At 44.4% G+C, this 14,576-nt stretch overlaps 1 protein-coding gene across 1 annotated transcript in view; it reads left to right on the top strand.

Annotated features, from left to right (window-relative positions):
- Positions 1-5,614: 5,614 nt before the first annotated feature.
- The window catches only part of GPI (glucose-6-phosphate isomerase), a 39,223-nt gene continuing 30,261 nt past the window's right edge, over positions 5,615-14,576 (top strand). Inside the window, exon 1 of the mRNA XM_073605765.1 lies at positions 5,615-5,867. Within this exon, the coding sequence (XP_073461866.1) occupies positions 5,749-5,867 (119 nt within the window). The 5' untranslated portion in view covers positions 5,615-5,748. The remainder of the gene's footprint in view (positions 5,868-14,576) is intronic.

The following is a 14,576-nucleotide window of genomic DNA, read 5'->3' as shown; positions in this document are numbered from 1 at the left end:
CTAAAATGTGTCCTTCTTCTTTATCTCAGGAATTTTAAACCTCTATCCATGCCACTCAAAGATGTGTGAAAGAAAAAAAAAGAGAGATTTGAATAGCAAAGTTAATGTTCTTGAGTTTATATATTAAAATGCTTTACGGAGTATGAGCATATCTACAGTATATCTATCAATCTATCTATAATAATTTTATATATATATATATATATATATATATATATATATATATATATATATACACATATATATATATATACACACACACATACATACATACATACATACATACATACATACATAGAGTGGATATGAAAAGTATACACACCCCTGTTAAAATGTCAGGTTTCTGTGATGTAAAAAAAATGAGACTTCAGAACGTTTTCCACCTTTAATGTGACCTATAAACTGTACAACTCAATTGAAAAAACAAACTGAAATAATTTATGGGGGGGGGGGGGGGGTGAAGTAAAAATAAAAGAATAAAATAATGTGGTTGCATAAGTGTGCACACCCTCCTATAACTGGGGATGTAGCTGTGTTCAGAATTAAGCAATCACATTCAAACTCATGTTAAATAGGAGTCAGTACACACCTGTCATCATTTAAAGTGACTCTGAATACCCTAAATAAAGTTCAGCTGTTCTAGTAGGTCTTTCCTGACATTTTCTTAGTCGCATCCTCCAGCAAAAGCCATGGTCCGCAGAGAGCTTCCAAAGCATCAGAGGAATCTCATTGTTTAATGGTATCAGTCAGGAGAAGGGTACAAAAGAATTTCCAAGGCATTAGATATACCATGGAACACAGTGAAGACAGTCATTATCAAGTGGAAAAAATATGGCACAACAGTGTCATGACCAAGAACTGGACGTCCCTCCAAAATTGATGAAAAGACGAGAAGAAAACCGGTCAGGGAGGCTGCCAACAGGCCTACAGCAACATTAAAGGAGCTGCAGGAATATCTGGCAAGTACTGGCTGTGTGGTACATGTGACAACAATCTCCAGTCAATATTGGCACAAAACCTTCAGGCTTCTGCTAGAAAGCTGAACATGAAGAGGTACTTCATCTTTCAGCATGACAACAACCCAAATCAACAAAGCAATGGCTTCACCAAAAGAAGATTAAAGTTTTGGAATGGCCCAGCCAGAGCCCAGAACTGAATCCCATTGAAAATCTGTGGGGTGACCTGAAGAGGGCTGTGCACAGGAGATGCCCTCGTAATCTGACAGATTTGGAGTGTTTTTGCAAAGAACAGTGGGCAAATATTGCAAAGTCAAGATGTGCCATGCTGATAGACTCATACCCAAAAAGACTGAGTGCTGTAATAAAATCAAAAAGTGCTTCAAAAAAAGTATTAGTGTAAGGGTGTGCACACTTATGCAACCATATTATTTTAGTTTTTTAGTTTTACTTCCCTCCACCTAAAAGATTTCAGTTTGTTGTTCAGTTTATAGGTCACATTAAAGGTAGAAAAAGTTCTGAAATGATTTATCTTTGTCTCATTTTTTTTACATCACAGAAACCTGACATTTTAACAGGGGTGTGTAGACTTTTTATATCCACTGTATATATATACAGGTAATAAGCTGAGATTAGGAGCGCTCTCGTAAAGGGAGTGCTCCTAATCTCAGCTTGTTACCTGTATAAAAGACACCTGTCCACAGAAGCAATCAATCAGATTCCAATCTTTCCACCATGGCCAAGACCAAAGAGCTGTCCAAGGATGTCAGGGACGAGATTGTAGACCTACACAAGGCTGGATTGGGCTACAAGACCATCACCAAGCAGCTTGGTGAGAGGGTGACAACAGTTGGTACAATTATTCGCAAATGGAAGAAACACAAAATAGATGTCAATCTCCCTCGGTCTGGGGCACCATGCAAGATCTCACCAATGATCTTAAGGCAGCTGGAACCATAGTCACCAAGAAAACAATTGGTAACACACTACGCAGTGAAGGACTGAAATTCTGCAGCGCCTGCAAGGTCCCCCTGCTCAGAAAGCACATGTACAGGCCTGTCTAAAGTTTCCTAATGAACATCTGAATGATTCAGAGGAGAACTGGGTGAAAGTGCTGTGGTCAGATGAGACCAAAATCAAGCTCTTTGGCATCAGCTCAACTCGCCGTTTTTGGAGACGGAGGAATTCTGCCTATGACCCCAAGGACACCATTCCCACCATCAAACATGGAGGTGGAAACATTATGCTTTGGGGGTGTTTTTCTGCTAAGGGGTCAGGACAACTTCACTGTATCAAAGGGAGGATGGACGGGGCCGTGTACCGTCAAATCTTGGGTGAGAACCTCCTTCCCTCAGGCAGGGCATTGAAAATGGGTCATGGATGGGTCTTCCAGCATGACAATGACCCAAAACACACGGCCAAGGCAACAAAGGAGTGGCTCAAGAAGAAGCACATTAAAGGGGTTGAAAAGGTTCGTGTTTTTTTCACCTTAAAGCGGAGGTCCGCTGAAAAAAAAATATTAAAAGCCAGCAGCTACAAATACTGCAGCTGCTGACTTTTAATATATGGACACTTACCTGTCCAGTGAGCCCGCGATGTCGGCAGCCGAAGCCGATCCGTCCTTCGGCTCTCGGCTGCTGCCGCCGCCATCCTCGGTAAGGGAATAAGGAAGTGAAGCCGTGCAGCTTCACTTCCTGGTTCCCTACTGCACATGTGCGAGTCGCGCTGCGCGTCCTCTCAGGTCCCTGCTGTGTTCTGGGACCTGTGTGTTTCCCAGAATACAGCGGGGGGGACGGGGTAGGCGCCCTCATCCCCCCTGAAAGGTGCCAAATGTGACACTGGAGGGGGGGGAGGAATCCAAAAAGTGGAAGTTCCATTTTTGGGTGGAACTCCACTTTAATGCATCCTATGCATTAAAGTGAAAAAACACCTCGCTGTCATGGGCCCCCCCCGTTTTACTTACCTAAGCCCGTTCACCTGCTGTGCGCGTCCCCCGGCGTCCTCTTCTCCACTGAGTCTGGCCGTTGATTGGATAGATTGATAGCAGTGCAGCCATTACTTTACAATGTAAAGTAGTGAGTGTACAGCTTGTATAACAGTGTAAATTTGCTGTCCCCTCAAAATAACTCAACACACAGCCATTAATGTCTAAACCGCTGGCAACAAAATTGAGTACACCCCAAAGCGAACATTTTCAAATTGGGCCCAAAGTGTCAATATTTTCTGTGGCCACCATTATTTTCCAGCACTGCCTTAACCCTCTTGGACATGGAGTTCACCAGAGCTTCACACATTGCCACTGGAGTCCTCTTCCCCTCCTCCATGACGACATCACAGAGCTGGTGGATGTTAGAGACCTTGCGCTCCTCCACCTTCCGTTTGAGGATGCCCCACAGATGCTCAATAGGGTTTAGGTCTGGAGACATGCTTGGCCAGTCCATCACCTTTACCCTCAGCTTCTTTAGCAATGCAGTGGTCATCTTGGAGGTGTGTTTGGGGTCTTTATCATTTTGAAATTCTGCCCTGCGGCCCAGTCTCTGAAGGGAGGGGATCATGCTCTGCTTCAGTATGTCACAGTACATGTTGGCATTCATGGTTCCCTCAATGAACTGTAGCTCCCCAGTGCTGGCAGCACTCATACAGCCCCAGACCATGACACTCCCACCACCATGCTTGACTGTAGACAAGACACACTTGTCTTTGTACTCCTCACCTGGTTGCCTCGGTAAGGGAATAAGGAAGTGAAGCCGTGCAGCCGCTTGGCACCATCTGAACCAAATAAGTTTATCTTGGTCTCATCAGACCACAGGACATGGTTCCAGTAATCCATGTCCTTTGTCTGCTTGTCTTTAGCAAACTGTTTGTGGGCTTTCCTTTGCATCATTTTTAGAAGAGGCTTCCTTCTAGGACAACAGCCATGCAGTCCAATTTGATGCAGTGTGCGGCGTATGGTCTGAGCACTGACAGGCTGACCCCCCACCCCTTCAACCTCTGCAGCAATGCTGCCAGCACTCATACATCTATTTCCCAAAGACAACCTCTGGATATGACACTGAGCACGTGCACTCAGCTTCTTTGGTCGACCATGGCAAGGCCTTTTTTGAGCTGAACCTGTCCTGTTAAACCATTGTATGGTCTTGGCCACCGTGCTGCAGTTCAGTTTCAGGGTCTTGGCAATCTTCTTATAGCCTAGGCCAGTGATGGAGAACCTTGTCACCCCAGATGTTCTGGAACTACATTTCCCATGATGCTCAACTACACTGCAGAGTGCATGAGCATCATGGGAAATGTAGTTCCAAAACATCTGGGGTGCCAAGGTTCGCCATCACTGGCCTAGGCCATCTTTATGTGGAGCAACAATTCTTTCTTTCAGATCCTCAGAGAGTTCTTTGTCATGAGGTGTCATGTTGAACTTCCAGTGACCAGTATGAGAGAGTGAGAGCGATAACACCAAATTTAACACACCTGCTCCCCATTCACACCTGAGACCTTGTAACCCTAACGAGTCACATGACAGAGGGGAGGGAAAATGGCTAATTGGGCCCAATTTGGACATTTTCACTTAGCGGTGTACTCACTTTTGTTGCCAGCGGTTTAGACATTAATGGCTGTGTGTGGAGTTATTTTGAAGGAACGGCAAATTTACACTGTTATACAAGCTGTACACTCACTACTTTACATTGTAGCAAAGTGTCATTTCTTCAGTGTTGTCACATGAAAAGATAGAATAAAATATTTACAAAAATGTGAGGGGTGTACTCAGTTTTGTGAGATACTGTATTTCACTCATTAAAATGCAAATCAATTCATAACTTTTTTGAAATGCAGTTTTCTGGATAGTTTTGTTGTTATTCTGTCTCCCACTGGTAAAATAAACCTACCATTAAAATTATAGACTGATCATTTCAGTACAAATCAGAAGGGGATCAAATACTTTTTTTCCCCTCACTGTGTATATATATATATAATATTAATTTCATATATGCCCCAAATTATATTTTATACAATTTAAAAAATATATATATGTGTGTGTGTATATATATATATATATATATATATATATATATATATATATATATATATATATATATATAAAAATATATATAAAAATAAAAAATATATGTGTATATATATATATATATATATATTATATATATATATATATATAATTTGTAATAATAATAATAGGATAACTATACATATTAAATATTTATGATACATATTTATGGAAAAAAAATTATAAATATTTAGTTATTGATAGACATACCTGTTTGCACATGTATACATTATATATATAATTTTTCTATTTATACAAGATGTTTCAATATATCTCAATACATAATTATCACACACAGAGAGATCCATGTATCACTTCTCTCCAGCACACATGACATTTGATCCCTGAGCACAGTCCATAAGATGGCTGCTCCTCTCCCCCTCCTCCCCAGTCCCTCCCAGTCCTCCTACCATCTGTCTCCGCTACCAGCCAGACAAATATGGACACTATCCTACCTTCTTCAGTACAGTTGAGCTCCGCCAACATGGCCGCCAGCCCTCCTATTTTGCGGACACTCTTCCTGCGCGTAGGGGGCGGGCCTCCTATCACACAGCAACCCGATCAGCGAGTGGGCTTGGCCCTGGGGAGTTTCTTATTGGCCAGGCACTAGGTGGGCGTGTCAGTTTCCTCCCGCAGTGTCAACCGTGTCCCCCTTATAAGAGGCCGAGCCCGCTCCGCTCCTCCTGTCTCCTCCAGATCCGGGGCTCATCATATTACTCCATTGTAAGGTCAGCCATGTCCCTCACCTGTGACCCCGTCTACCAGAAACTCAGCAAGTTCTACGAGGCTAACCATGGCACCCTCAACCTCAGGAAACTGTTTGAAGCTGACAAGGACAGATTCACCAAATTCAGGTGAGACCTCCCAGCAGGGGGCGCCCTGGGTAGTGGAGGGGGCAATGGTCAAGGTGCCATCTACAGTGGCCTTCAATCCAGTGATGTCATCAGATCCCCCCACCTGCCAGCTTGCTGTCATTGGATGAGCCCCATGCCAGGGAAGAGGGGTCTCCTGCAGAGGGCAGCACTGCTCTGAGTTAACCTCCTGTGTGCCAGGGTGGAGGGGCTGCATTTGCTAATAAGACTCAGGAATTGTCCTGAGCTGGACCATGAAGAGCCCCCTTTATAAGATGCACCTGGGGAGGGGAGGCGTGTTTGGGTGGTGGATGTCCACCTATGTTTGGGCTATCGGTGAAAATTGGAACACGAGAGGGGTGGAAAAAAAATGGAGGCAATGCAATTTGCATGCAACGGTAGTCCCTACTGGAAATTGATCCCAGAACTCCAGTGCTGTATGGGCTCTGGGATGAGGATTCCACCCCCCCAGGTGATTAGAGTGGAAGGGAATAATGGTAACAAAATTAAAAAAAAAAAAAAAAAATTTTATATATTTATTTTATTTTTAATGAAATTATTTTAGCAGGGTTGCAGCACGTAGAACTGTAATTTTATTGGTCCTATACGTGACATTTTAAGCATCCCTCTCCTGCTTATCAAGCTGAATGATCCCATGATGATTACTCCACTATAAAAAGAAGCAAACTGAAAATACATCCATAGATACAAAGTAACAATTGGCTCATAAATCAAACATAATTGCAACATGAAACAGAAGTAAACCCTGATCATGGGCCTGGATCAGCAGTATAGTGTATAATCAGGCCCTTAGGGCAACTATTCTAATGATACGGCACCATTCCCCTTCCTGACACCATCAGTGGGACACTATTCCTCCCATTCTAGCCAATGACGGGGCACTGACGCTGGTGGACTTTCTCCTCCCGGTGGCCACAGTCCGGCGGCACCCCCCCCCCCCCCCCCCCCAAGCCTCAAGGGCAGTAAAATAGCCCTTGAGGCCGTCTCTGCTGTCACCGTGCAATCTCATATGATCGATCAAATTCATGAGCAAAGCATCTCTGTGATGCCGATTGACTGACCGTGATCAATATTTTCTGCTCTGGCCGATCAGCTCAGTTTGATTGAATCTGTTTTTTTTTTTTTTTTTTTTTTTTTTTTTATTGATCAGAAGGGAAGTTATGATTGCTGATTTGATTATTTTGATTGAATAGCTCAGCGATCAAATAATAAAAATCAAAGTGTCTATGGCCATAATTAATCTACTGATCAATAAATACAGATTAAAGTCCCAAATCACATTTATTTTTTTAATTTTTTTCCCTCAGTGGTGGTCTCCAGAGACGCGCCTGGTTGGACCAGTAGCCCCCTGTTTCCATCGAATCTTACATTGTATGATTTCAAGTGACCTTGCACAATTTCAAAGCCACATGTGTGACTTCAGGTGCAACTTGGCTGACATCTGTGACTTCATGCCCACATGTCGCTGTAAATTGCGTCTGAAATCGCCAAAAATAGTTCAGGGACCCCCCCCCTTTTTTTTTTTTTTTTCTTTTTTCCCCAAATTGGTGCGGCACTGCAAAGTTGTCATCGCTCTAGCTCTTACAGTTCCATTGCCGACAATAGGGTGTGACTTGTCGTGCGATTTTGGACCTCAGTCGCATGACGAGATACACCGGTGGGAACAAGGGCTACGGCTGTTTGGACTGTGGTTTCTGTTTATGTTCACCATGGGGGCCCCTGGGCGACCACCCCTTTTTTTTTGGGCCTCATCACCAAATACAGCCTACACACTAACACTTGTAAATGGGGCCCTAAGGGCCCCTGTGCAGCTGTGTAGCCATGGTAGGTATTCCTGTGTCACGTCTTCTCTTTCAGTCCATTAAGTAGATGTAGGTAGTTGATGAGCTGCAGTCTGTATAGGATCCTGTGCAGCAAGGGTTAATGCACATGGCTTTGCTGAATGACTTCCGTCAGCTGTGGAGTGTTGGTTTAGTTTGCAGAGTGGGAGACCCCCCCCCCCCCCCCAGTGTAGGGAGAAGTCAGGCCTCAAATTGAATTTTTTTTTTCGGTGACCCTGAAGTTGTGCCCTTCATTCATCCTTGTGGTTTGGTACGTGCCGTGGGGCACACATCTCTATGATGGCACTCGGCTTTCCTGTACACTCATCCTAGGAGTGTGTGGGGGCTGTGCGCCGTCTCCTAGGTAGCATCCTGCGTCCTTGTACGAGCGTCGTGATGTGTAAGAGGCGTCCATTCCATCATGCAGCAAGCGCCATCCACTTCTTTTAATAATGGCCTATCTGTCTCTTCATCATGGGTTCTTCTGCTATCTGGTATTTGCTGGGAGAACAGAGCTGTGACTCCAGCATTTGGTGTCACTGATTGCAATAATAACCCCAGGCAATTGGTGTCTGTGACTGCAATACCCCCCCCCCCCCCCAGCCTTGGTGCTGGTGGCTGCAGTCGTCACCCCTAGATTGGTGTCGGCGGCCGCAGTAATGGCCCTCAGCCTTGGTGTCGGCCACAGTATTCTTCTTCTTACTATGCAGGATTTATAGAACGCTGATCATTTTATACAGAGCTTTATAAAATAAGGGCAGACCGTACCATTTACTATACAGCTTAAGAATAATTTTTGCCAGCTAACTGGATGTACTGTTTCTTGCCCACATCCCAAGTACAGACAATCAACAAAAGAATTAATCAAAGTGGGATTTTAATGGACCAGAAACAGTTTTTAATATTAAAGTACGTTTTATTTAACCTCTTGCTTACTGGGCACTTTAACCCCTCCTGCCCAGACCAATTTTCAGCGCTGACGCACTGACAATTGCGCGGTCATACAACACTACCCAAATTAAATTTTTGTCTTTTTTTTTTTTCCCCACAAATAGAGCTTTCTTTTGGTGGTATTTGATCACCTCTGCGGTTTTTATTTTTTGTTAAAAAAAAATTTAAAAAGACTGAAGTTAATAAAAAAAAAAAAAAAAAAAAAAAAAAAAAAAATTTTATATTATAAAATTTTGCATTATTATTATTATTATTATTATTATGCGCTGTCAATTTACGCAGCGCTTTTACATATACATTGTACAATCACATCGGTCCCTACCCTCAAAGAGGTTTTTTTTCCCTCCATTGTTGTACGCTGATGAGGTGGCAGTGATGGGCACCGATAGGTGGCCCTGATGGGTGGCAATAATGGGCACTGATAGGCAGCACTGCTAGGTGGCACTAATTTGCACCACTCATGGGTATTGATAGGTGGCACTCGTGGGCACTGGCAGGTGGTAATGGCAGGGGTTACTGGTGGGCACAGTTGAGGTATAATTGCCTCTTCCTCTTCGGGACCGATGTCCCTTGCAGATAAGCCGGTGATCGGTTGAGGAGAAAAAAATGATTACCGAGCTTTTGTTTGTCATGTGATCAGCTGTCATAAGGGACCAGCCCCTTAGTCGGATCTGTGATCACCTGAGCCTCAGTGACTCGGTGATCAGTGCGCCCTGCAGGGCGCGTGCAAAGGAGAGGCCATCATATGATGGCCTCCCGAAAATTCAGGTCCGCGCTGTGGCCGTCATTCAGCTATAGCGCGGACGGCAAGTGGTTACTAGAACATCCGATAAAAAGTTAGATCAATAAAAACACATAGCATGTATGACTGCATTGAACCAAACCAATGAAGAACCTATTGATTAACTGTCCATTGGTAATGGGACAGGAGAAAATCCAACGCGCTTCAACAAAGATAGTGGAGGTCTTCTTCAGGGACAATAGGTTATCCAATTCCAGGTTTTTCTAGAATTACAGAATATACAATTACAAACATAAACAGTATTCAATGGTAATTAAACAGAGGTCATGTACATATAAGTGGACACAGGGCAGTCATCAGGGGGGTACAGCCGTCACAATTGTAAAGGAGCCTGAGGGGCCTGCCTGGACCAGAAGAAGGCAGGATGGGTGAAGGGGAGTCATGCTGTGCATTACAGAAACTATTTTGCAGCTTCTGCTGTTCTTGTCACTGAGCTCAGACATCGAGCTCTTTACTGCCACCTCTGGCTACTATGTGCATGTGCACCCCTCGTGTGATTTGTACTGCGCTTCTCAGCAACATGTCAGGTTTGTGAAAACGAGGTAGGAAGACCTTCTTTACAAGTAGGGGCTGTGGGGGAAAGGGAGGGGGGCTGTTTGTGTACAGGGGGGGCAGAGCCTTGTGTGTTTACAGGTTTGTGTATGTGAGGGCAGTGGTGGCTGGTGCTCAAAATTTTTTTTTTTTTTTTTTTTGGGGGGGGGCCCAAAAAATTTTTGAAGAAAAAAATCAAATGCTGCCAGTGTGCCCTCTGCCCGGCACTTACCCTGTCTTGGTGGGGCAGTGGGTGACGGCAACGAGCGGGGTCTTTCATGCGTCTCCTGCTGTCCTCCTCCCCCATCCTCTCCTCATTATAGGCGTCCAATAGCAGCACCTGTCGTTTCAGCCAATCGGGTAACAAACCTATGGACCTGATTGGCGGAGAGGTGGGTCAGTGTTAGGAAAGCGAATATTCATTCGCTTTTCTAACAGAGCTGGGTGAACTGTGAGCGCCAAGCATGGTGCTTGCTGTTTAACTTTTTTGACACCTATTGGAGCCTATGGTTCTAATCGGGTGCTTCAAGAAAATACCCCACTACTGTAATTCAGACGCCCGAAAAGGGGGGTGGCAGCGGCAGTCATAGATTCATGCAATGCATGACTCTTTCTATTGGTGATGGAGGGGTGGCTGGACAGAGGGGGCTGCCCTTATGGACGCACCTTCACTTTGTGAGGGGCTACCATATATACAGGTGAGGTGGCCGGTGTGCTGATTCGGTAGGATGGCCTGTGGGCAAGCCCTGGGGAATGTTGGTGGTCAGGTTCAGGGTGGGAAGAGGGGGGGGGGGGGGGGGGGGGGGGGAGCTTACTATCTAGGAGGGAGGGTCAGGAGTTACAAAAGATAATGGCTGAAGGGGATGGGCTGATGGAGGAAATGTACAGTTAGGTGGGGGCTGGATAGGCCTCTTTGAAGAGATTTCAGGCTTCGTCTCAAAGTGGCCAGAGTAGGTGACAGATAGGGGTAGGGAGTTCCGGGGGGAGGGGGGGGGGGCTAAGTTGCAGCTGGCTTTGTAAGTTGTTTAGTATCTTGAACTTAATTCGTTGGGTGAGCAGAAGCCAATGGAGGGATTGGTGCCGAGGGCCCCTGTAATGACCCCCCCCCCCTCACCGTTGGTCATTATTGGTGTTTTAGAAGCACACTCACTGTTTACTGCAGATCATCCACCCGCACACACCTCTCTCCCTCATGACATCAGGCTGGTACTATACTTCTACTGTTGCCACAGATCGTTCCTTCTGATGGTTCTGGGGTTGATTTTAGTGCCAGGTGAGAGAATACAGCAGTGTCCCAACCTGGCATCCCGCTGCCACTGTGCAAGGTGCCCATCTTGTTGAACACCAGACCCTTCATCCAAACTGATATTTGGGTCACTAGGTCAGAATTGTCACTGGCATATAGTGAGAGGGTTTGTGGTCAGAAAATGTCCCACAAATGTAAAATTTTTTTTTTTTTTTCCAATAGGTGTAAAATGACCCCACCCACCCCTAGTGGACACCCCCCCCCCCCTCGCCCCTCCCATTAAAAAGAGAAACAAAAAAATTTGTACACCTAGCATGACTCTGCAGGGTTGGGGGGGTTGGGCTCAGATTGCTTTCTTCATACAGATTGACACATACTTTGCCTCATGTACTAGGGATTTGGAAACACGCGGTTTATGGTTCCACATTTTCTGACCACACAAACATCTCACCATACTGAGCAGAGTTCGGTAATGGACTGTGGCCCTTCACTCCAATGTTTCCAGTAATTGTAATTCTTGTATAACCATGATGGTCGCAAGTTAGATTTTCAGATGTATGCCTCATAACATGACCTTGACAAGACATGTTAACCATGGGGTCCACTTACACCTAATGGATGAGGTGTGTGTTTGTTTTATTTTATGCATCTATTGGACCCTCAATGAGCCTCAACACAAAACTGCACTATTTTTGCCCCAGCTGGGGTTCCTAGCACTAAGTGGCCCCAAGATTTTCTGCTGCAGAAAAGTGCTTGACATTTTCTGAACCAACTTTGGGGCCCCTTGGTGCTAGGAACCCCAGCTTGAATATGTTGTAGTGCTAGTTCCACTGGGTTTGCACACCAAATTTGGGGTTCCTAGCACCAAGTGGCCCCGAGATACGGGGCCCCAAAGTCGGTCAACTGTGTCCATCTGCAGCAATGTCATTTCGGGACCCTTTGGGTCCAGAGACCCCAAATTTTGGCTGCAGCTAGGGGGCATCTAAGAACCCTCAACTAGAGTTTGGGGGACCTATGGCTGTAAATGGGCACAGTCAGGCATGCAAATGGGCATTGTTGACCCTCTTTTCCACTTACAGTAGCTGCGCATTTCTCACCCTAGGCTTATACTCGAGTCAATACGTTTTTTGTGGTAAAATTAGGTGCCTTGGCTTATATTTGGGTCGGCTTATACTCTATTATACTATTCTTATTCATTAAGCTAAATATCTGGTATGGTGCTGCGCTAATCCAGAAATAATTAGAAAAATGTCAGTCTAGGTAAATATAGAACTATCCCTATGAGAGGGTGGGATAAGTTAATTGTGTTAGCACTAAGTGTAAAATAAACTTTGTTAATCTCCAACAACAATAGTGCAATAAGGTGCATACATTATACAAAATTACATACCAATAAAGCTTAATAAATCTTAGTGCAAATATACTTGAATTGTTAATGGATCCGGCATAACACTAGTGAGAAGTATAAATCATTCAGTGCAGACCAATACAGTGCTGTGCGTCCCAACACACCTCGGGACGCACTATAGTAGCAAAGTGTGCAGTGCAAACAGAACCAGTGATGGATCTATACGGTTAACTAATGTATGATATAACACAACAAAGACAAAAAAAACCACAAAGTGCCATGTGCAATAAAACCAGTGACTAAAATAGCAAATCAGTCCATGTAGTGTCAATCGGATTGTTTACAAAAAGCGATATTCGTTCATAGGGAATTCCATAAGATAGGTGGAAACCGTGGGGTGTATAGACCAGAAAGGGATAGTGGCTCCTCTTCATGCACCAATCTTACACTGATCAGCAGTGGCCCCTTACCTCCTAATACTGAGGTCACAGCATGAAACAGAACCGCTGATACCGGCTCCTTCTCACGTGGATCCTGGATCCGAGGCTAGATCTCCATATGTCTCAGCCCCTCAGGGGGCACAGGGGCTGCAAGTAAAAAGGATATGCCATATAGCGTAGTAATTTTAAGAACCAAAATTGGGTTTATTATGGTAAATGGTACTCACATAAAACACAGCAAAGATTGCAAAACTCCAATGAGCGGCGAGCTCGTACGCATCTGTCAGTGACAGTGCCTGTCCCGTCCCAGTACCATTTACCATAATAAACCTGATTTTTGGTTCTTAAATTACTACACTATGTGGCATATTCTTCTTTTTACTTGCAGCAGAACACCAAGTCCTAAAGTGTACATTTACATGTGCATTCCTGTCCTGGTGACTTTGTAGAGAGACAGGAAACCATGGGAAATCTCCCCGATTGGGTCACTAATGGCAAAACAAAAACAGAAAAGTGTATCATACTTAGTGTAATTTTCTTTTCCATTCCCATCCATGGCAGAATACTTGCATCACATGTATGCTGCTATGGAGGCACCAGGAAAACGTTTTGCCTTTTTAGATATACTATAAGACTAAACCATTTAAGGAGCCTATGAGCAGACCTCGATCTGGATAGGCAAAAATTTTCTTTTGAAATTGATTTTTCTTTAAAGTACAATGTTTCTTTTTAGGGTCTTCTAAGATAATTTTTTATTTATTGGATATATATGAAGTACAATTCTGGTCCTTATTCTGAATAAGGATATAGATACAGTGCGCGGCAGATAGGACTGCACTGTACATGGTCCTCTCCCATATTTCACCGTGTCTATATATAGCCGACCTTCAGAAATGCCGTATAACCCCGACTGCCCTCTGGTTGTTGGCAGGAGAAGCAGCTGTGATCTCCGGGCAGAAGTGAGTTGGCAAACGGCGTCCGCTTTCATAACAGAGGACCACTTGAGCAAAATGTGTCAATGATGTCAACCTTTTGGGCAATGCAAATTGTTCTGCAATTTTTTTTTTTAATGTGCTCATGAAGCTGAGTCTGTTGCAAGTGGAGAGAGCTAGAAGCATTGTTCAGTCATAGACATTGGAGAGAATAAAATTAATCATTTTTAATGAGAAGGCATAAAATAAAATTTAAAATGGTTTGCAGAGTTGCAATTTCAATTTCAATCTATTCAGGCCTGGATCACACTAGTCTATTTCAGATGCAACTTCACTTTGCACGACAATGGAAATCAATATCAATATTATTTATTTATTTTTTCTGCAATTACTGGAATTGATCCCCTGCATGGCTGTCTGCAGCAGCTGAAAGCTAGCTTCTCTCCCTCCTGGCTTTCAGCTGTTGCAAAGAGGTATACAGGGAATTGGTTGCAGTAATTGCCGCCCCCCCCCCCCCCCCCCCCACCACCACTGCAGTGCTGCCGGCTTCCCCCCTCTCTATCCCACTGGCAGCTGCAAGCACTCAATAGGATCCTTCAGGATCCTATTAAGTGGGGGGGA

This window comes from Aquarana catesbeiana, linkage group LG11 (genome assembly GCF_042186555.1).
Source record: "Aquarana catesbeiana isolate 2022-GZ linkage group LG11, ASM4218655v1, whole genome shotgun sequence".
Classification (NCBI taxonomy): Eukaryota; Metazoa; Chordata; class Amphibia; order Anura; family Ranidae; genus Aquarana; species Aquarana catesbeiana.
The sequence above is the reverse complement of the archived record's forward strand: the minus strand, read 5'-3'. Positions and strand labels throughout refer to the sequence as shown.